General features: G+C 38.0%; 1 protein-coding gene across 4 annotated transcripts in view; it reads right to left on the reverse strand.

Annotated features, from left to right (window-relative positions):
• The window catches only part of mctp2b (multiple C2 domains, transmembrane 2b), a 45,601-nt gene that overhangs the window by 14,772 nt on the left and 8,266 nt on the right, over nucleotides 1–22,563 (reverse strand). For 2 of the 4 annotated variants that reach the window (XR_013971970.1, XM_080885323.1), the window contains exons 2-11: nucleotides 19,706–20,267; nucleotides 13,735–13,782; nucleotides 12,682–12,799; nucleotides 9,771–9,913; nucleotides 9,341–9,417; nucleotides 7,424–7,538; nucleotides 7,226–7,258; nucleotides 5,525–5,695; nucleotides 2,610–2,740; nucleotides 2,262–2,442 (exon numbers count right to left, since the gene is read on the reverse strand). Coding sequence is in view for 3 of the 4 variants with exons in the window: in XM_080885323.1 (XP_080741449.1) it covers nucleotides 2,262–2,442; nucleotides 2,610–2,740; nucleotides 5,525–5,695; nucleotides 7,226–7,258; nucleotides 7,424–7,538; nucleotides 9,341–9,417; nucleotides 9,771–9,913; nucleotides 12,682–12,799; nucleotides 13,735–13,782; nucleotides 19,706–20,218 (1,530 nt within the window). In the remaining variant the exon portion in view is untranslated. The remainder of the gene's footprint in view (nucleotides 1–2,261; nucleotides 2,443–2,609; nucleotides 2,741–5,524; nucleotides 5,696–7,225; nucleotides 7,259–7,423; nucleotides 7,539–9,340; nucleotides 9,418–9,770; nucleotides 9,914–12,681; nucleotides 12,800–13,734; nucleotides 13,783–19,705; nucleotides 20,268–22,563) is intronic. The other 2 variants (XM_080885325.1, XM_080885324.1) reach the window with 2 other exon arrangements.

Raw genomic sequence — 22,563 nt, forward strand, 5'->3', positions numbered from 1 at the left:
AAAACAAAAATTTTCTTTGCAAGTTTTAGGCATCAGCATTTTCCACTAAACCTTAAATACACTATCAAGGCACGTGCTCAAAACAGTCCATACTTGTAACTGGGCTGCCACACAATTGCAAATGAATGCTTACCAAAGTACGTTACACATCACAAACAAGCATCAAGTCACTGCAAGTATTTTCATACTTTTCTGGAATGAAAAGAAACCAGTGGCTGCAAATCTAACATCTATGAACTAGCATAGCACTTAAAGTGAAAGCTTTTGATAACAGCGTTTAAGGCAGACTGCAATGGGGTGGTGTCTCCAAAACAATCTACTATAGGTAGTTATTCCTCTCTGTACATGATCAAGTACAGTTTACCAAATGGCTAAAATCTGGACTTGTTTTCCCTTCTTGGGCTAAATTTATTTCTGTCACGGCATCTCTTTTCATTGCTAGTCTAGCTGCATGATCAGGTTGCATTTCCAGACCTTAAATTTCTTAGATGTACACAGACACATCTGCCTAAAAGTAACTTGTCACGAAAGAATGTCATTTGCTTAACACAGACCTAGCAGTAACCCATTACCAGGCACATACTGCCATCTCTTGGCCCTTAACACAGAGCGCAGAAAGGGCTGTAGGTTTTCAGGATGACTTTGACTTAAATATTTACACTTCAGTTCTTCAAACTTGTATTTTAAGCCCAATTATTAGTTTAGTAAATGCGTGTTTTCAGCCTATGTTAGGGTTAGATGTGATGTTTGCTCTACAGACTGACACAATAAAACAGTTTTTCTTGGCATGTTTACTAGCTTTAATAAACAGAATACAGCCACTCTGAGTTAGCTCACTTAGCTGAAGATTTGCTCTTTTAAAGTCGTGCCAAGGGCGTATTTTCTGAGTTACTGTCGAAGCTAAAGGATGGAGTTGTGGAGGACAAAAAAAAAAAAAAAAAAAAAAAAAAAATAGAACAAAACCCCAAAACATGGATGTCAAAATGTTTTGTTGTTGTTGTTATTGTTGTTTGTTAATGCACTGGATTATTTAAAAACAAGCTTAATGACAAACATGGTTTACTATACGGAACGTATTCGCAGCATCCCTCTAGACGCTATTAAAATGGTAAATGGCCTGCATTTGTATAGCGCTTTATTCAGTCCCTAAGGACTGAATAAAGACACTACATTCAGTCATCCACCCATTCACACACACACATTCACACACTGGCGATGGCAAGCTACATTGTAGCCACAGCTGCCCTGGGGTGCACTGAGGCGAGGCTGCCGGACACTGGCGCCACCGGGCCCTCTCACCACCACCAGTAGGCAAACATGGGGTTAGTATCTTGCCCAAGGACATTTGGCATGTAGCCAGGAGGCAGCCTGGGATCGAACCACCGACCTTCTGATTAGTGGTTGACCTGCTCTGCCACCTGAGCTACAGCCAGCTATTAGCTAATCATTCAGCAAGTATGGCATAAAATGCACCAAAATATTAGAATTAAATGTACATACTAGCCTAAATGTAAACTGTGGCATTAATACTTTTGTTTTAATTTGCTTCTGTATTACTTTACCTATATTAGTATCATTCCCCCAATGTAAAGACTTTTCCTATTTTAATATTTACATTATAATTTAGACATTTAAAAAAATGTAAACATATACAGTTACACTTGTGTATTATTTTCCACCTGTTTTCAAAATGTGTTGTTGGGCACTGAGCTCAGCTCTCTTAAAGAAATGTTATAAGAAAATATAGAAATAAATAGAAGGGGATAAGATGAAATGTATTCATAAATAAGTGATTCAATTACTTTTAAAACTGACAAAATTAAAAAGTAGCAGGTTTTTGCATGACATATGAATGCTGGAACTTTTTTTATGAAATGATTTAAATTAAATCATTAATTATGTGTGTTTAACAGCACACCATTATATTTATTTTGTTACTAATGTATCAATATTTGATTTTTGTAGTTTCAGCACACTTTTACAATCACGTAGCAGCAGTACCAGCGTTCAGTCCTTCAGATAGATAAATATACACCTCAGGCAATTCAGGTCGGAGAAAAACAGCCAGATAGTTTTAAGGTGGCAAAAAGACAATACACAAACAACATCTTGTGGAGTTGATGCCAATGACAACTAATGATATTCTGAGAGCAGAGAATAGGCTTGTTCAAAGTGAAAATGCATTTTAAAGTGTTTATATATTTAAACATGTTGGTGGTAGAGTGCAGTATAAATAGAAGTTAAACGGCAAAAATACTGACATAGTTGTCCAGCTGGTTCTGAAGTTCACGGGGTTCACTGAGTGGTGCGGCACAAAGGTCGGAGATGGAGACGCCACTGCACGTGGTCAGCGTAAGGAGGCAACACACGTGTCCTCCCCCATATTCCATTTCTAGCAATTGCCTTTGATCCAAAGGGATTTTTGACATGTTCACGCAACGCCTGTACACACACAAGTTCCACACATTTGGGCCAGATCAAACACACACACATAAAAAATATGCAAAGAGCTTTCATTTAAATAAATCAATCAATCCAGAAACCACTTTTTATTTTAATTAAAGGGCAAGCACACACAAATAAATACTGTAATAGCTGAACACACTCACTTCCCCAGGGATTCCGCAGCCTTTCGTCCTTCCTTGGATCGGAGCTCCACCTCCAGATATTCTGGACTGTTGAAAAACTGTTTGAAGGTGAACCTCTCTCTCCACTGGGGATTTGGCACTTTGCAGTGATCCTGAATCAAAAAGAAAAAGAAAACTGTTTAAAAGTTGTTTTTAAAAATTCACAACAATTAACAATGACACTGAAATTCACTTTAAAGTGTGAAGAAACATCTTATATAAGTCAGCGTATTTGCAAACTCTTCAAAACACAGACTTGACTGACGTGTTTGTAGATTTCCAGCTGGCCTTTATTTAAAATTCAGAAAAGTATCTGCATCATGTCCAGATGTTAACTTTAATTGTTTTTCTTTTCTAAACAGACTAGTTTTGGGGTTTAGCAGCTTCTGATAGACACATCAGAAATTTCCATCTCACATTAGGAGATGGACAGGAGAACAGATAATTACCGTCACTTTGCACCTGGATATAAGACAAGGAAAAGAAAATCAGCAATGCTGCTCGTTATCACGCTGCTTTGATGTGTAATGCATGATGTTGCACGATCGCGAAATAACCATCAATGACAGTACGCAGCCAACAGCGCATAAAAGTGAGCATCAGCGCCAGACATCATCCAGCTGCCGGGAGAGCTGGATGATGCAGCAGACACTGGCCATGTCATATTACACGCTGCAAAACCATTTTAGATCCCTTCTAGGCCCGTTTCTTTTTTCATGGCTTTGTGGTTTTTTCCCCCATGTGATCTATGGTCACATGAAAGATTATAGGGTTAGGCTTAACATTTGCACTACCAAAGGCATCTTTGTATTGCCTATTTTCCCCATTTTCCTTCGGGATTAATCAAGTATTCTGATTCAGATTCTGATAAACCCAGTATCAGTTAACGGAAACCAAAAATGCTCAATGAAATACTAAGTTTTACAAAGTGAGGTTACTTTGAACAATAATTATTTATTAGTTACCCTCATTTGCGTAAAGTGCAGCAAACAAAAGAAATGTAGACTGTCTCATTTGTTTTTTCCATGTACAATAATCCCAGACGACTGTGAGATCAGGGGGCACACCATCTGTTTCAGGACTCCATGTTTTTGTGGCTGAAGATAATTCTGACTCTGGCTGCATATTTGCGCTCATAGTCACGCTGCACAACAAATTCTGGACCAATCAAAAGTCTCCTTGATGGTATTCAGTCATGGATAAAATTCTGTCTGTACTTGCTAGGACTGAGGAGACCACTATTAATAACCAAGTCCTCAGACCCATCTGTGGAAAATCAAACCTATAAGAACCTCTGCCATGCATCTCTATTGCCTGCAGACACCTAGAGCCATCGCCGACCTTTCTCCAAAGGCAACTCCCTCCCAAATGCTCCAGGTTTGGAACATTTGTTACCTTCTTTTCTCCCCGGTCCTTGTTTTTCTGTACATTCCCAATTTGCTAGCCTTTGCTCATACATTGAACCAAGGAAAGTTTTCCATCAACACTTACTTCTGACAAGTACTTTCTAGTCTGCAAATGGGTTTAACAAGACCCCCCTGATCATTTTTTTGCTCTTTTCCTGGCACTGCTGGAAACTAGCCCTCAGTATTGCCTGGGTCTTTTTGCTTCTGCATAACAGCAGATATTTGAAATAACTTTGAAATATGTTAATGGCAGAAGATAACTGACCTGTCACTTGGATTTTGCACTAAAGCAAATGTGTGATGTTTTTAGATTCTAGCAATGTCATCTTTTTAGCTGTGCTGTCCCTCACCCTGTTTTACCCTGCCTCTGCAGATAATGACTTTAGTTCATCCCACATTTACGCTGCTATTCATAAGAATCGCCTTTAGGTGATTGTTTAATAATGCAGTGGGATTTATGTGTACAAATGTTTCTAGATTTTATAAGTGAAAACTAGTCTGCCAGCATTTTATTTAACAGGAATGTTGGGAAAATTAAAATGTGATAATTCTGTTCATCACTAGACACACAAGATATAAAATAACACTAAGACAAATGCTTTTTTGTTAAAGAGCCTAAGACCTTTGAAAAATATAAAATCTTCTGGAATATGCACCATAAACTATAAATCAATTTGAAATGCAAATCTGTTTACCGATTCAGCTATTACATCAATATTTGGATTTTTTTATGACTTTTGAAAGTCTATTTTCAGTGCAATGGCATTAACCTCATGTGGCCTTTCTGCAAATGTATATTTTAATAAAAGCACTTTAAAGTGATTTGGGCCTAATAATCCTATAGATTGAAGATACATTTTAAGCTGACATGAAAACAAGAACAAAGAATAACCAACCCCATGCATCTTTCAGAAAAAGATTACTAAGGCTTAACATCCACATCTAGTCATATTTTAAATGATTATTTGAGCAAATGATGTCCTTAAGTTGAAAACAGAATAGACTTAAATTTAAGTACACATAATGCAGCTTGTTAGCATCATTTAGCTTGAAAATTCACTTTTCAAATTTCATTTGATTTTGTGGGTTTTAAATTAAGAAATAAGAAAGTGTCCAAGCCAAAGTAACTCATGTCATCATCAGGGGGCATTTTATCCAGAGCAAAGAGCAATATATAACAGTTGGAGTGTTACCTGAAACTAACATCAGATTGATTTATTTTCTTTTAGTTCTACGGGCACACCTATCGAGAATGACGTGGAATACTCACCCCCCCCCAAAAAAAGAGCAAAATGAAGAGAACAACTACTAAATAAATGAATAAATACAATATAAGTCACTGTGAATACTGGAAATCAGCTGAAGTTAGGCTAACATAAAAAATCTACACACTTTAAATTACAAAAGGGAAAAAGGAACAGGGTTAGGAATCACAAAGACACATTAGGAAGAGGAAAAAATTAAGAGCAACAGTCTTCTGTTGAGATATACCTTGCTTTTGTATCGCTGCTCTCCCAGTTTGAAGAGAACGGAGAACTGACCTGCCTGACTGTCCACCGGCAGCTTCTTACCCTCAACCAGAGTCACCAACAAAACAGTTGTCCACAGCTGACTCTTCTTCAGCTCTTCTGACAAACTAATAGGCTGAGAATGCTTTCCAGCCTGCAAAAGTAGGGATACAAAAAAAATAATAATAATAATGAGAGGAATGAGAGGTAATGCTTTAAATTAAAAAAAAATAAATAAATCAATACATTCAATTTCAGCTTTTTTTAAAGGATACAAAAAAAATATTATATTAAAAAAAAAAAAAAAAGAAAATCCAAATTCAGTTTCCTGCAGTTCCACCACCACCATGTTTGAGACATTATAACAATTGCCCATGGAAGACAGGTAAATGAAACATTCTCAGAGATTAGGTAAAGCTTTCATGTATAATTGGAAGCCATGTTTTAAGATAATTAGTTGAGTTTATATAGAGACACAGTGTACCCCTGAGATAACTTTAAGCCAGATTCAATCACTGCAGATCAAGCCAACTTTGTAATGACACATGCAGAAAACGCTTTTTTAATTAACAGCTGCACAGCATGCAGTTGGCAGACTACAAGAAGAATTTGAAGCACATGCACACAGTAGGTACATCTGTTCAACAATGAAAACAACTTCAAACTTATAGGCATGCAGACAGTCAAAAGCTTTTCTAACTAATCCTGCGAATGTGCAATGTTGCCACGTGTATAGCTGTCTAATCTTGCGTAGCATCGCTTCATGCAGTACATAGAATGGACCTGCAGACAATAGCGTGGCAGACAAAAAGAAGCATGCATTCCCCAACTAAACTCTGTGAGTCAAATACCTCATCAGTGAGCAGGCAGAACAACAGCCGGACTTGTTACTGGGAAATGCTGGTAAGCATCTGTGCTTTTTTATGATAATGGTCAAAGGTGATCACAGGATTTTATTTTTATTTTCTTGGAACAATCCTATGGTTATCATCATAGGATAATAAGGTGCCATAATAAGTGTGACCTTGTTATGGGACTTCCACTATAGCCTGTCAGGTCTGGGCTAAAAATAAGAATTTAGGTTTATTTAATTTTTAATGCATATGTTGTAGTCATTGAGTGAAAGCGACAACGTACAAACTCTATATTCGTTTTAGCTGGTCTGCTGCTATCAAGTTAACTGGGATCAGGAATCTTCTGTATTTGGGATCCTTTTATAATTATCACTGAAAATATTGATTAATTAATTTACCCTGATTTGTATATAGGTTAGTACCAAATAGGAATATGTCCAGTCAGTTAATTAAGGAAACACTGACTAACAACTACTGAAAGAGTTTAGTCTTCAAACCACTGAGTACATCTGTTAAATTTCTTCAAGATACTGCGCCCTGATTTGTGAAATAAAATGATTTGCTGCCCTCTTGTGGAATCAACTGAAGCACAGATAACTGCCAAAACTAAAGGAACTACTGTCAGAATTTTTGTTACATTACCTTTTGTTACCAATTTGAGCTGAATTAGAAAAATCGTGAAACCTGAACATGGTGTGAAAAAAAATTCACCAGACCAATGGGCCTCATTTGTTTTTCTCCTTTTTATATTTGGCAGATATCTGTATAATACTGATTAGAATGAAGGGTCCATGAAGTCTTTCCTATGTGTTCCAGCCACCATGCCTTACCCTACTACTTCGTGTTCGTTTTTGGTGCCATTTCTGCCGCCAGGAGCATGCATTTTAGGTGCAAAACAAAATGACACTAGTTAGTAGGCTTTACACAGAAACAGAGACACAAACACAGACATACGATAAATGCAATGCACGACAAGTCTGCCTTCTGCTTGAAAGCATGGAGCAAATACATGAGAGAGCTTGATATACATTGCTTCTTTTGCTGTCTCCATTTCTGAGTGACAGACTCAAGTCCACCAATACGACGCCCATGTCCTCCTCCAGGCTGTTTGGATCATCCAGGCGCAAAGACATCTCATTGACCCTGAAAACAAAGCGGGTTTTTGATGAGAGATGGGCAGTCATGTGCCATCGAGCATGCCTTTGAATTTATTCAGAACAAGCACCACAGGATGTAAAAATATAAGCATCAGATCACTGAGGAGATGAACTAGAGAAAATGTATTCTATGCAATAATTGTCAAAAAGTATGTTTAAAAGATATGCAGAGCAAAACTGCATTAAATACTAAGGCTTAGAGCAATATGATACCACAGCAATGCAATTAATTTTACTTCTTCATATTTAAATTGCTGACAAAGGACAAGAGAGGTGTTTAATTAACACTGGGGTAATGCAAAGGTCTCAGGTCAAATTAACACTTGTACTGGCAAGCCGAGCTACACGAGGGCACAGACTGAACTCACTGCAGCTTTGTCTTAGATGCACCTGGACTCAGTTACTCACTGTAAGGCCATAAACATAAGTGGGAGTGGTTGTGTGTGCACAAACTGGTATAGAACTGAGCTAGATAGAATAACGAGGCATTTGATAACTTGGTGACAATTTCTTGGAGGTTACTTTCATTAAGGTAATTTATTTCAGGTTCAAAGAGGAGTGTAGAAATGTGGAAAAGCACCCACACTATAATCCCAAACTGTTCCCACATTACAGACACACTACACATTCTAAAAATAAATTCTACAGTAAAAGCAGCCACTGCAATGTTAATAATTAATGGGCAAATGCTTTGAAAGTAAAGTTCAACACTCATAAGCTAAATGCAGCTGCGTTGCCAAACCCATAAATGGGTTGAGCCAATGCAGTGCCTGGAAATAGTTTATTTCACATATTGAAGTAAAGCAAGTATTGAACACGTCACCAATTTTATAAGTAGGTATATATAAAGGTGCTATTGAAATGAAATTCTCAACAGATTCTCAATAACCTGAAATTTATTTAAGACTTTAAACAAAAGCCTTTGTTGGTGACGACAGCTTTAAGAAGCCTCCTGTATGGAGAAACTAGTTACATCCATCCTCAGATGTGATTTTGGCTCATTCATCCACACAAACAGCCTTCAAATCCTGAAGGTTCCCTGGGCCCCTTCTGTAAACTTTGAGCTTCAGTTCTTTCAACAAATTTTCAGTTAGATTCAGGTCAGGAGACTGGCAGGGCCATTCTAGCAGCTGTATTTTCTTTCTCTGAAACCAACTGAAAGTTTCCATGTCTGTGTGTTTGGGATCATTGTCTTGCTGAAACATTCACCCTCGTTTCTTCTTCATCTTCCTGGTAGATTTTACAGATTTGTAATTAAGAATGTTTCTGTACAATTTTCCATTCATCCTTCCTTCAATTACATGAAGCGTTCCAGTGCCGTATGCTGAAAACAGCCCCACACCATGATGTTCTCACCTTCAAATTTTACTGCTGGTATGTTCACAGCCTTGTCTAAATGTTGATCAGTAAACTTTAAACATGCTTCAACAAATGTTTTCTTCAGAAATGGAGGTAATGAGCGTGCATACAGGTCAAGGTTGCAAAGGTTTTTGAGCCTCCTTCAGGTGTTCAATACTTTTTCCCTGTGTCATTTCTCATTAGAAACACATCATTTATGGACATCTATGGTTTGATTTCTTTGCTTGTGTGGATTAGATGCATTTTTGCCAACATCTAGTGAGAATTTCATTGCATAGTACCTTTAGAAATATATTCACTGAGAAAACTGGTGATTTGTTCAATATTATTTTTCCAATTTTATTATTCCAGGATCACTATAATTCACATGCTACACCCCAACAGAGCTCTGTCCAGCTGCTTCAAGCACTTCCACATCACCATACTCACTTGTCCATCTCCAGACCACTCAGAAGGACACTTGCAGCACCCATAAAGTCATCAGTTGTAAGATCACGGTCATACACCTGTATATCAAACATCAACAGTCCTTTAACACAAGACAGTTCATGTAAGGAGAACTGTGCTGACTGTCCTACTGCAGTATCCTTGAAAACTCATACAGAGTGATAACAGCCGTTTTGTTGGATTTATGAAGGTGCACAGACACTAATCATACATTGATTTTCATAACACTTTGACAAAAAAATGTCACCCTAACTACATAACGAAGGATAGAAAACATGCACTGACATGTACATTTCCACAACAGACTATGACTCTCAGTGTTAAAGCTGCTCATTAAAACTTTCACATTCATTATTTCCCACACTGTTGACATGACCTTTATTAAACTGACCATTAAAAAAAAAAAAGTTACCTTGATGTAAAGCTTCTGATTCAGATCCTTAATGGGCAAAGAGAAGGACTCATTCCACACAGGGTTGAGGTTTTTATAAAGCACTTTACTTTTGTAGAATGTTTTTCCATCCAATTTGAATTTGACGTAGGGGTCGCTGGTACCTGAGAATGAATATTGCAAACCAGTAAATAGAAAACAAACAAACAAATAAACAAACAAACATACTTTTTGGAATGACATCATCAGGGCCCTGTAATATGAAGCAAGATAAATATAAGTAGGGTATTTATTCATTATCTTGATTCACTAAAATCAGCCATCGCTTTTAACAACACACCAAATTAACCCAGGGTTTCCCAGTCAGGCTATGAGAACATTCACACAAAGGGGTGGAATCATGCACTGTTAGCAGAGTGGCTGATTTTACAAAGGAGCACAAAATTATGACCCCAGACATATACGGAGATCTTAAACACATAATACAGACTGAAAGCAACACGTGCTGCAGAGAAATCTGCAATGTGAGAGCAAAAGCACTCTATAGTAATTTAGTATTAGAATCTCTGTATAAGTATGCGAGAACTGTGTGAGTACTTTAAAGATTTTGGTCAATAAGACTGAAAAATGCCAACCAAATCTATAAAGTTTAACCTATTTGAAGGCAGGAAGAAAAGCAAGCAAAAAATGCTGACTGTGGAAGTTAACAGACTTATGACTATTACAAAACTATAATTCATCTAAAATTCTCTTTATTAATAATCCTCACAAAAGGAAAGATAAAGAAAAAAAAGACCCTCCTGATATCTGCACAGACGAGCCTGACGGATTTTCCAGGAATGGTGACACTATTTTCAGAGAACTGGTCAGTAACTGGGGATTTTTTTCCCTTAATGATCTTTAATCTTGAACCCAACCTGCTCCGTGTATGTTAGGTCTGCAGCCTAGGTTAGCATGGCAACACACCTAAATAAGAAGTTACCTAGATAAACCCAAATCCTGCTGTGTAGCCCCAGAATATAAAATTATTTTTTATTTCTGAGTGAAATAAAGTCTATAATGTTTAATAAATTAAAATGACATGATCCTACTTAGTAACATTATAATATTCATCATGAGTTGTAGGACATGTTATTTCAGAACACAAAGCATGATTATTGCAACTTCTCTTTTCCATCTTTCAAAAGCAGCGTTGTCATCATGACTGTCTTTAATAAATACTTGACAACTTGACATTTACTTCTAAATAACACTGACTCCATTGTTTTTCAACTTCTATGTAAATGTACCAATTTGCACTATTACGTAGAAGGTCTGACCTGCTCTGTGTGATCTCTCATTTTTGTATGGAGGATGTGGTCCCAACCGATGTAACCACAACTTCCTGAAACAATAGCCAATCACATTTCAGCTTCCTGTGTGAAAACTAACTGCAACTGAAAACATCACTTTTGCAGGTTTCTTTTAAACACTAACATATATAGGCAGGCCCAAAGATTAACACTACAAATTCCACATTGAGTCACTTTTGAAACTTCTAAATCTCACTTTCTGTTGCTGTTCTGTATCATTTTCACTTCAGAGTAAAGGAAGTAGGAGGTGTATCTTTTGAATTGTCTCTCAATCAACCAGGTGAGGGCAGCAGTCTACCAAACACAGCTGTGATCATAGCTTAAACTTCATGAGGAGCTTAGACTGTTCTGTTTCGTTACATTACATGAGCTTGCCCGGTTCTTTGTAGTGTTGCTATTAGAATAGGCTTTATAGACCCTTCACACAAGAAGTCATTAGCAAAACAGCTGCCACCGCATGCTGCGACTGCTGAATGTATAATCTGATCAAAACCAAAAAAATAAAAGCTTGTTCATGCTTTTAAACCACCATGTGGTCTTAACAATGTGGTGAAACCAAATCCGCTTGCCTCTTGTCATCCTCTTTATTTTCCATCTTATCTTTACCTACAGTCTGGTTGTGTCAACATGCAGGCACACTCAAGAGGAAAATATAATCCAAAAGTGAAAGGCTTTCTGTACTGACTGCTGGTCTGGGTGTGGCTCAGACAGGTTCTAAACTGCTGCAAGGAATCCTGCTCGTGTTGCTACAAGAGCTTCACAGCTAACCTGACACTCAGCTGTCTTTTGTGTCCCTGGAGTTAATAACACTGCGTGTAATCAAAACAGACATTCCTGGTTGTCCTTATCAAGTCAAGGCCAAACACACGAGTCAACACTGACACATACAGGGGGGGAAAAAGCGACTATGAGGAATGGCGGAGGGTTTCGTTTTTGGTTTTTTTCCCCTTTGTAGGCCCAAGCATCTGTCCACGTTTACGGGAATTATAATTCATAAAGTTTAAGAGATTTAGCAAGTCAACTCAGATACGTTTCTCAGTATGAGAAGATGACAAAGCAATAACAATAGTAACACTTACTCATTGCCACAGGCATACACAAGAAAATACGTGATGCATGTCATTGTAAGATCTAGTCAGAATTAAGCCACAGCTTCAGAAAAAAAAAAAAAAAGAAGTAGGCGTGTAGCTCTAAGGTATAAACATACACCAACAGGTAACTGCATCTTTGCTTTTACAGCACACTGAACTTTCAAGTAAGGTAATCATATGCAGAGGAAAATTTGGGGAAGTTAAAATGATGAAGCTCTAGTCAGACAATGATCCTCGGGTGGGAGGGTAAAGGCATTTTGTTTCATCAGTTGAATAGGATTCCACTGCCACACTTCTCATTTTCCACTGTGCTGAAGTATTACTTGCTTCTGCACTGATCCTGTTTCCTGGATGATAATCAGCATCACAGCGGTGCCTGTTGATCTTCTGTTTTTCTCAGACTGTGTATTTTAATGCTAGTGTTGCTGTACATCACAATAATCTGGAACAAAAAGCTGAGTTGTAGTAGTGCCGATATGAGCTCCTTACCACAGCGGTCCCTGATGACCAAGTTGTGTCCTTCCTTTAAGTTAACGGTGAGCAGGTAGGACCTCTGGGAATCTCTGGCACTCTCAGACATGTTCACAGCCTCATTGTCCATCTCATACTGAATAGAAAAACAAGATTATTACTTTACTACTAGTAGTATTACCAAAGTGCCCCATCTACTTCCGCACAAACTGGGCAGCTTTTTAATCAGGAAGTATCTGATCAGAAAACAGTTTTTTGCCTTTATTATGGGTCACTGCACCATTAATATTTAAACTTCAAATTTATTACCAGTAATGCTATTAACCACAGTATAATAGCTCCACCTCTATTTATGTGAAGAATAACTTTTTAATCTTTAACAACAAAATTATCACAGGACTTCTTTCATTTTACTTTCATGCACTGATTTCAAGTCAGACTGTTGTTCACGTGCAGGAATTTGACGAGACTCTAATACAGCTTTCCTAATTCTTTACTGTTTGGGTTGTATTATTTTTGTCACATTTATACAACTTTAATTAAAAAAAACTAAACAAAGTATACTCACTTACAGGTTTTAAAAGATTGTATTCTGTGCAGTTTTATGCTTCTCGTCTAGGCAGTGGATTATTTAATCACTATTAAGCCTTTCCAGCAAGCCATGAATCTTTCACCCAATAAACCCCAGTACCCTGGAATCACCCCAGCTCAGCTTCCTAACCCTGACCGGCTACAAAAGATGGACAACACACACTGGATGCTGAACCACAAATAGCCTACTGTTCTATCTCATTCTAAACAGAGCACAATAATCTGGAATTAAACTTTGATATAACCACGCGTCGGCCAAAGACCCACACTGCTGTTGGCATGGCATAATGCTGAAAACCACCAGCATAGAGACATGAAAGGGACAATCCGTTGCAAAATTCTACAACCACAAAGATGCAACTTAGGATAAAACTGTCAGACGCAACCCTTTTCTCCTGTCGTGCCTAAAGCTGATTTGCATATTAACCAGTCAACAACAAAAATCATCTTACAAACTACAAATTAGACAGTAGCACTTACATTTTGGTGGTCCCCTTCCTTTATGTGACTGCTATAATCGTTATCATACTGCAGAGACAAAGATGAATATTTTTTTAAACCATGTGACACATGACAAAGACTTTCAAAACATGTAAAATTCCTGTTGATGAAAAAGCTTCACTCAGCTAAAGCTAAAGGCTCAGAACTGCCCTCTCCTTGGTATTTCTACCACCAGCACAAATCCTCTGAGCATTTATTAAAAATTCCTGTGTCCTGGGGACTGAACAGAGGTAACCCAAAAAACATCTACTAGGCAATTTCCACTTTTTTCCCCTAATTTGCTTCTCTTCTTTGGGTTTCAGAGTAACTGCAAACACTGTAACTGTTTACCTAACATAAGGTATTTTGCCATACATACCACTCCTTTCTTTATGAATTCAAATATAGATTGCTGTATTCAGATGTATTCATTATAGTTTCTATACAATTAAAGATAATCTCCCAGAGTTTTTTTTGTAAGTCTATGGACTATTTATACAGCTATGAGGAAGTGTTCAGTTGACAACAACAGTTGCACAATGGGACATGACAAGAATTAAAATAAAAAGCACTTTACTATTCTTGATATTCTTTGATGTGGTTTTAAAACCACCCTGGGGGCCCTGAGAAAACAAACGGTTAGTTTTCACACTGTGCATTGTTGCTTTCACCAAATTCAAAACAGTTTTTTTGACTGATCTGAAACCTCAGTGATGACGGAAAATAAGATGACTAAGAAAGACAGCGGGTCTCTCATTTCTTCTATTTTTCTTATATCAGTTTTCTTACATCAGATCCTGATCCAGATACAGGTAGACCTTAGCTGTTGATCATATCCAGGCAAAACCCACCTCTGGTAAAACTTAATGCAAATCCATTTATAACCAGCAGACATAGAAATAAATGTGCTAGTTGAAATATGGGCTTTGTAATATGCTAATATCAGCATGTATCAGCTTGCGCTTAATCAGCATTCAAGGCTGCATTAGCCTTGAATGCTTAATAGCAATCAAAATGTAAAGCCAGTTGAGGTTTAAACACAAAAGCACAGATTTCTTAATGTTTCTTATGTGCTGTTATTCATTTACGCTTACACCTGACTCAGATCTCAATCAGCTAGTTGTTTTGTTGTGGTGTATCAACCAGGTGTTGCAAAAAGTTGCAGAGCACCCTCTGATGGACAAACTATGCAACAGCCACTCTCATAATGTAGTTGAAGGGTGTTTCTTCCATTTCAATTAATTCCATCTTGAATTAATCAGTTAATAATCAGTTCTTATATTTTCCTCACACAACAGACCACCAAATGGCTAATATCAGCAGATAATATCTGCCTGCTGAGAAAATGGTCAGGTTCTAAAGATCAGCATCCTGTGCTGCAAACTACAAAGCGTAAAGATTCGAAATCAAAATCCCACTGGCGGAAACTACAAATATCACCTCAGTCAATCAGATAAATATAAAGAGCATCTATAAAAAACAAAAAACAAAACAAAACACTGATATGTTACTACAACACCAACAGGAAGATGAAACATTTTACTGGGTGATGATTTTTTAGGTCATTTCCTGTTACTTACTTAAAAGTTTCACAACATGTTGATGGTAACGCATTATTCAAAGATTACCATACCAAACTGCAACTTCTTTTTATCAACCCCCCCCCCCCCCCACACACACACACACACGTTTAGGCATGTTTGTGAGAACAGAAAATTAGCATGCCTCTATATTTGTGAGGACCAACAGTCACTTATGGGGACAAAATGCCTGTCCATACGAGTCTGAAGGGATTTCTGAGGCTCAAAACGTGGTTTTAAATGTCAGGGTTACGATTAGGTTATGGTTTTGTTTAGGATAAGGGGTGTGTGTGTGTGTGTGTGTGTGTGTGTGTGTGTGTGTGTGTGTGTGTGTGTGTGTGTGTGTAAAACTGTCAGCCAACATGTTATACACCTGTCCTGCTGCCCTCTCTAACCACACTTGTCTAAACCACTGATAGTGAAACCAGGAAGAAAGTATAGCTTAGTGGAAAGAAGTCAAAATGAACATGATTCACAATTAATTTTTACTTTATTTGTTGCTTAAACCATTGAATAAAAAGGTATTTAGTAGCCTATGAACTTCTACAAGAGTAATTCATTTAGCCTGTGTAGCAAACAAGCCTGTCAAAGCTGTAAAAAGAGGCTATGACTTCCTAGTTGTCTGGGTCGTCCTCTGCATGTCAACAAGAACTACAGCATTAATCTGCTTGCACATTCATTGGTGTCCACTTTGCATGACGAAGAAAATAAAGCCAAGGCTACGCCCAATGTTATTGTTCAAATGAAAATTAAACATTCGGAATTTCAAGTCAGCTTGCATTTGTGCGTCATGTCATGTAAAGCATGCAATCTACACAAAACCTGTTGAAAGTCATTCTAACCATGATCTGACAAACAAAGCCTGCCCTTGATTACGAGAAGAATGCAAAGCCTGACATGTTCATAATTTCCCCCAGGGATCAATAAAGTATTCTGATTCTGATTCTGATGATTTGCTGTAAAGGGTTATCTTCAATACATACAATGTTATTTACTAGGGCTGCACGATTTTTTGGCTTAGAATTGAGATCACGATTCTCTCACGATTTTCTTTTCCAGTATAAATATTTATTGCACTTATTAACTGCACATCAACTTCGTAACAGTTGAGACTGAACATAAAAACAATAAATAAACATAAAAACAACAAATGTCTCACGTTTTGTTGTTGCCGCAAAATGTTGTACTGCTTGAAATTCCGTCTCCACCATTGCTCGACACTGCGTGTATAGAGCAGGTAGTGCAACAATAGAAAAATAGTTGCGGGACGGCATTGTGTAGCGTTTGTCTAGGGTGTTGATCATTTTCCTAAATCCCTCGTTTTGCACAGTGTTGATGGGAGCCATATCTTTGGTCAGGTGATAAATAATAGCCTCCGTAATTTCTTTGTGCCTGCGGGAGTTCGACGGGTATAGGGAAGCGCTGTATAAGGTTCCTGTTATTAATGTTTGGGTGGTTGACCGGGACGGATTTTCTCCTGTCACTTTCTCGTCATCCCTGACGTGCTCTCCGTTGTTTTTTACCTGCTAATTTTAGCATCACACGGCACAGCTTCTGTATCACGTGGTATAAGGCTCCGCCCTTGTCATTTGTTGAGCAGGAAGAGTGAGCGCTTGTTTTCATGCAGATTACGTCCCGGATCAAAATGAGGTACAATCGTCGTCTCTCTTTTTCTTTCTTTTTTTAATCGTTGTCATTTGGAAATGAGATCGCACATAAGTATGAATCGAGATCGCGATTTTCTAACGATTAATCGTGCAGCCCTATTATTTACACATCACTGTTATGCTAGAAATGCGAGTAGCAGCTGTACTTGAGAGACGTAGATCAAAAATCCACCTCCGGGTCATTTTAACAGAGAATGGAATGAGGAAGGAGATGAGGTTTACAACTGATTCTATCTGACACCAGGTGCCAGATGTATAAGTGACATTTTTAATTGGCAATAAAAACAGCCAATAGTCTCCTTCTGTAGTGTTTATCCTGATTATAATTACACATCTGAGATAAAACACAAAATAAAGCCACAGTAATATATATGAACTAATATCAATCCAGATCCTTAAAATCATTCACTTCAGTTGGTGGTATTATGACAAAGTGGAAGTGCCTGGGAACGACAGCATTTCAGCCACAAACTGGTACAGTACATAAAATCTCAGAGCCAGATCAGCAAATGTTGAGGAACACAGTGTGCCAACTTTCTGCAGAGTCCATCGCTACAGACCTCCAAACCTCATGTGGCCTTCAGATTAGCTCAAGAACACTGCACAGAGAGCTTTATGGAATACGTTTCCATGGCCAAGCAGCTGCATCCACACCTTACATCAAGAAATGCAATGCAAAGCACTGGATGCTGTGGAGCAAAGACTCAGTGCAGAAGTGTTCTGTAGCGTGACAAATTACATGTTTGTCCCGTGTTTGGCGGTTGCCAGTACAACAGTACTTGACTGCAATGTGCCAGGTGTAAAGGTTGGTGGAGGGGGTATCCAGTCTTTAGGTCTGACGTCATTAGCTGCGTTTGGGCCCAAACTATGCTGCAGGTCCCCAAGTCAAATGATCACTGCGGCATCACTGAGAGTTGAATAACTGTCTAAATTCTTTCATCTGTAATAAAATGATCAGTGTTGCTGCTCTACCAGGTGTGAAAATTAAGTTTAACATCCAGGCATCCATGAAAACAGAATTTATGAAATTTAACAGAGTTAGAAGTTAGCTCGCTAGTTTCCATCTAATATAATATAGCATGTTCTGACTGAGGGATCTCTGAAATAAATTAAGACGTACAGCTCTGTTACTACTTCTGACATAAATTAAGCCAGGAAAGTAAACAGCAGTGAGGTTTTATAGGGTTACTGAAGTTTGGCTAGCTGGTATATAATGTGATTACTAGTAACACAGCTAGTTTTGCTATGTTAGCAAAATATAAACAGTGAAGCAGGAGGATGAACGCTAACATTTTTCCACTTGATAAAAGTTAACGTGAGGGTTCCCGATGGTTAGGAACAAATGCAATCGCATGGCAGGATGCAAACGGACCAAACTACAGTCAGGAGAACAACTGAGATAATCCATCCACAATATGAGGTTAGTCATTAATATACTGCCTGGGCTGTAGTTACAGCGTAAGGTTTTAAAAACTGAGCTTTAAAATGATTAGCGGTAATAAAACCCAGAGGCCAACAGTTATCACTGACTGTTTTTAGGGGATTGTTGAGATTTAATAGAACAAGATGCAAAGCATTAAAACATGTTAAAAACACAACAGCCTTCTTAAACGCAGAGTAGTTTGGGCCCGGAAGCAGGATTCATCACATCATCACAAGACCGGATTATGGTGTATGTTTGTTTTGAGTAGTTAGGTGATTCTCACAAGAAGGCAACAGCAAGGAGAACTTCAGGGTTTCCAATGCTTTCATATATATTTCAGGATGTCAGTTTGAGGTCTTGTTGGTAGAGTTAAGACCACATCTGAGGAGGCACAAAAGTCATTGCGAGGAGACCACTGAACCAGAGTTTAGCTGGGATAAAATTGTGTATTCGGTACTGGTGTGCCAGTTTTGCCCTGTGAAACTACACGGTTGGTGTAAATGAGTCAAAGTTCAAAAAATATTTTAAAATGAACACAAAATATTCGCTTAAATTTTACGCAGTGTGTAAAGGCCTCAGTCTGAGAAAGATTTATAACTTGAACAAATGTAACTTCTATCAATTAGGGCAAATCTCTTTTAATATGAAATCATTGGAGCAATAAACAGGAATGTGTAGCAAGATGGATAGTTCATACCATAAATTACACTTATTTACACTTGTCCCAAAAAGCAAGCAAACAAAAACGTTTAATGTGGAAGACAATTTATAAAATAATTGGTTAAATCTAATCGATCTTGTCTCTTAACTTCAAGAAAGAAAGAAAAAACAAAACAACAAACAATAGTTTTAAATGTGACTCTGTTTGGCACTCACAGCCTACATCCTTGTCTTTTTAACAAAGACGTGAATCCACCAGAAGCAGTGTTTGCACAGTTCTACTGTAGACTATTGATTTAGGATGGACCTCGATTTGCAACCATATCCAGCTCTTCCAAGTTAAACTTTGCAAGTCAAGTGTAAATACACCTGATACCTCAACCCCGCCAATGTACAACATGTTTTTTTTACTGTGTGTTGCAGGGGGGAAAAAAATGCTGACTTGTCAGTTAATTTTGGTGTCAAAGTATTAGATATAACAGGAACTACAAAGTCAAAATATGAGTGAATATTTAAAATAAAAATGCAAGTCGTCAGTGCTAGTGTCCCAGAAGGTTCAATCCTTATGTGAAACATTATATGAATATTCCGTATGTGGAGATGCCCAATCTGCTAGGTTATTTCAAAAGTATTTTCTTTACCTGCGAGCTGTCCAGGGAATCATCCACAGCTGCACTGTCTGGAGTGTAAACAGTCATCATCTCTGGTAGTGCAAGTTCCTCGGGCTCCATGCCTCGTCCAGGTTGGTGTGTCTCCCGGGAAGATGTCTCTTCTCCACAAAGACTGTTAAATGATTCCTGGGAAGAAGAACGGTTTGTGCAGTTTGTAGGCACGCTCAGTCTGTTTTCACTCCTCCCTATTCTTCCACTACCTGCTCTAAGGTTTACACTCCTCCCACCTCCTACAGGACCCGTAGGAGGCCTGTCAAGCGGTGTGGAAGGATCGCTATAACTGGGACTATTGTACTGCTGAAAAGGCACTCTGGAGGAGACGTGGGGGTAATCCTGCTTCACGTTCCTTACGTCAGGAACGGAGGAGCTCATCCGATTGTGGTCAAGCTGGACAGCCAACTTGTTTAAGGGATCCTTGCCCCGCTTGAAATGTGGCAGCATCTTCTGCCGGAGATGCTGCATCATGCCTGGCTTCTTCTCCATGATGGATGCAAGGTTTAGTCTGTGTCTAAGATTTGGACATCACTGGCACCTATTGTGAAAAAAAGAGAATGAGAGGAGTCAGTCATTGAAGCATATCTGTAGCTAAGCTCAAACTGCATTTAGTACATTTCATCAACTACAGGAACAAATAATCACAAGGATTAAAACACATTAAAGAACAAAATGCACAGTGAATTACTGTAATCATTTCTATAAAGATTTGGTGGCGATCTTTAATGTCAAATATTCAAATATACAGCTTTAAGCTTACAGCATCTTGTCTTTAAAATAAAGACAAGATGATAGTTTATTAAATTTTAATGACATTTGCAGATTGTTTCGGTGAAGTTTAATAAACTCCTTGCTATCTAAAATATAACAGGACACCGGAGTATATTCTCGAGCATCTCACACTTCTGATAATCAGCTGTCTGCTTGACGTTTATTCAGCTGTGTAAAAACTATAACTTTAATCTCAGCCAAACCGATTTACTCAGGAACAAATAAAATACTACAAAAAAAAGCCAAACAATAACATTTTTAAGTTATCTAAGTGACTTATATATATTTAACCTGAGTAGCGAAAGACAGCGGTGGGTTTGAAAACAATTTGCGGGGAGTCCGGTGTTCTCACGGGTTCTAGTGAGCCTGGCCCCCGGCTAGCTATCGAGCTAGTGACTAACAGACCTCTTCGAAAACGTCGGAGCGCTTTTGAAAGTATGTGGTGTCTTGATAAACTGAGCCGATATTTGAGGTTTACACAGCTACATTCTCGCCTGAAAATATGTTAAACGTTTATTTTGTGACCCAGAAAGAATAATAAGAGTAATATTAAAACTAACTAGCTGCCGCCATTGTTGACAACTGAGCTGGGCTGCGCTATGAATTCTGGGACAAAGCTCCTTCTTCTTCGGGGTTTAACGGCAGCTGGCATCCTTGTACATGCAGTGCTGCCATCTTCTGTTTCAGTCTGTTATTACACTCTTAAATCCTACTACTTATTCCTGCGTCTTTTGTGATCTTACAAAGCTTCAAACGACGCGTCGACGATTTTGATAGTCGACGTAATCGTGACTAGTCGACTAATCGTGGCAGCCCTAATACACACATTATCTATCAGAGGCCTTTAGTGCCATAAAATATGCTTATAATGGTGACCCAGAAATTAAACAACCTGCAGCAATTATATAACAGAAGAGGAAGCTGGAACAACTGCAATTAATAATGCAAACTCACGTGTGCACTCCAATATAATGTTGACAAAGAGGGGCTTTTTAACACAGAAATTTAGTCTACTCAAATGCTGTGAGTTACAAATAATGTTAATATGTTTTCTTTTGTTCATGGGTGCAGAGACAAGGCACTGCATCTAACAAAAACACATGCAAATAGACACAATACACTGTAGTAACAATACCTTTATAACTTGTGTTCATTTTGCTTACTTCTTTCTTTAATTACTTCATTCATGCATTTATCTGTTCATCGTTTCATTTATTGTGTTGATTTAATTTCCATACTCTCTTGGCTCCCCATTCTAACAATACATTATGAGCAGGTGCACAGAAACAAAGTTGGGCACAGGCACACACACACACACACTTACTTGTTTGCCTCATCTTTGTCTACATGTCATATTCCATGTGACTTAACGACTTATTTTTTCAGATATCTGTGTCTGTTATTTCATTTAAGGGAAATTATAACATTATATTATAATAATGCATTAGGGAAAAAAGAAAGAAGAAAAAAAAAAAAGAAGAAATCATCAAATCATGCAAAGTCAGTTTTGCCAGTAAAATGATTGTTATGAGCTCACTTCCACTGACCAGGTCTCTCTGCTATCAGGAAGAAATCTCTTGGGAAATTAAAAGGTCAAAGGACAATACCTTAACAATACACAAGTCTTTGAACAGAAAGCAGGCATACTTTTTGTGGTGTGCATTTACCGGTAAATTTAGAATTTTGCCACTCCTTTTTTCAGCCTCATGAAAACAATCTAGTCATTAGATTCACTGCAGAAAAAAAAAAGTAGAAAAAACAGTTTACAGATGTAGGTTAATATTGCACGTCAAGATTTTTTAAATGCTTCTCGGAATAAAAGGAAGTAGACAAAAATAATTTCAACTATAAATAAAGCCCCATCTATCATAGTCACACCTCTAACTGAAGACGACAACTATTCTCACCCGGAAGGAGACTATTCTGACAGCTTTACATTACAGCTCGGCTGTATATCTTTTGGAGGGCCGACTTCAGCTACTACATAGTTTTTTTAATAGCTTGTTCCTGTATGAATGAGTGTGTGTGTGTGTGTCTCATCTGTCATTCATTTACAGGTTAGC

Source organism: Rhamphochromis sp. 'chilingali' (assembly GCF_963969265.1).
Source record: "Rhamphochromis sp. 'chilingali' genome assembly, chromosome: 6".
NCBI lineage: Eukaryota > Metazoa > Chordata > Actinopteri > Cichliformes > Cichlidae > Rhamphochromis > Rhamphochromis sp. 'chilingali'.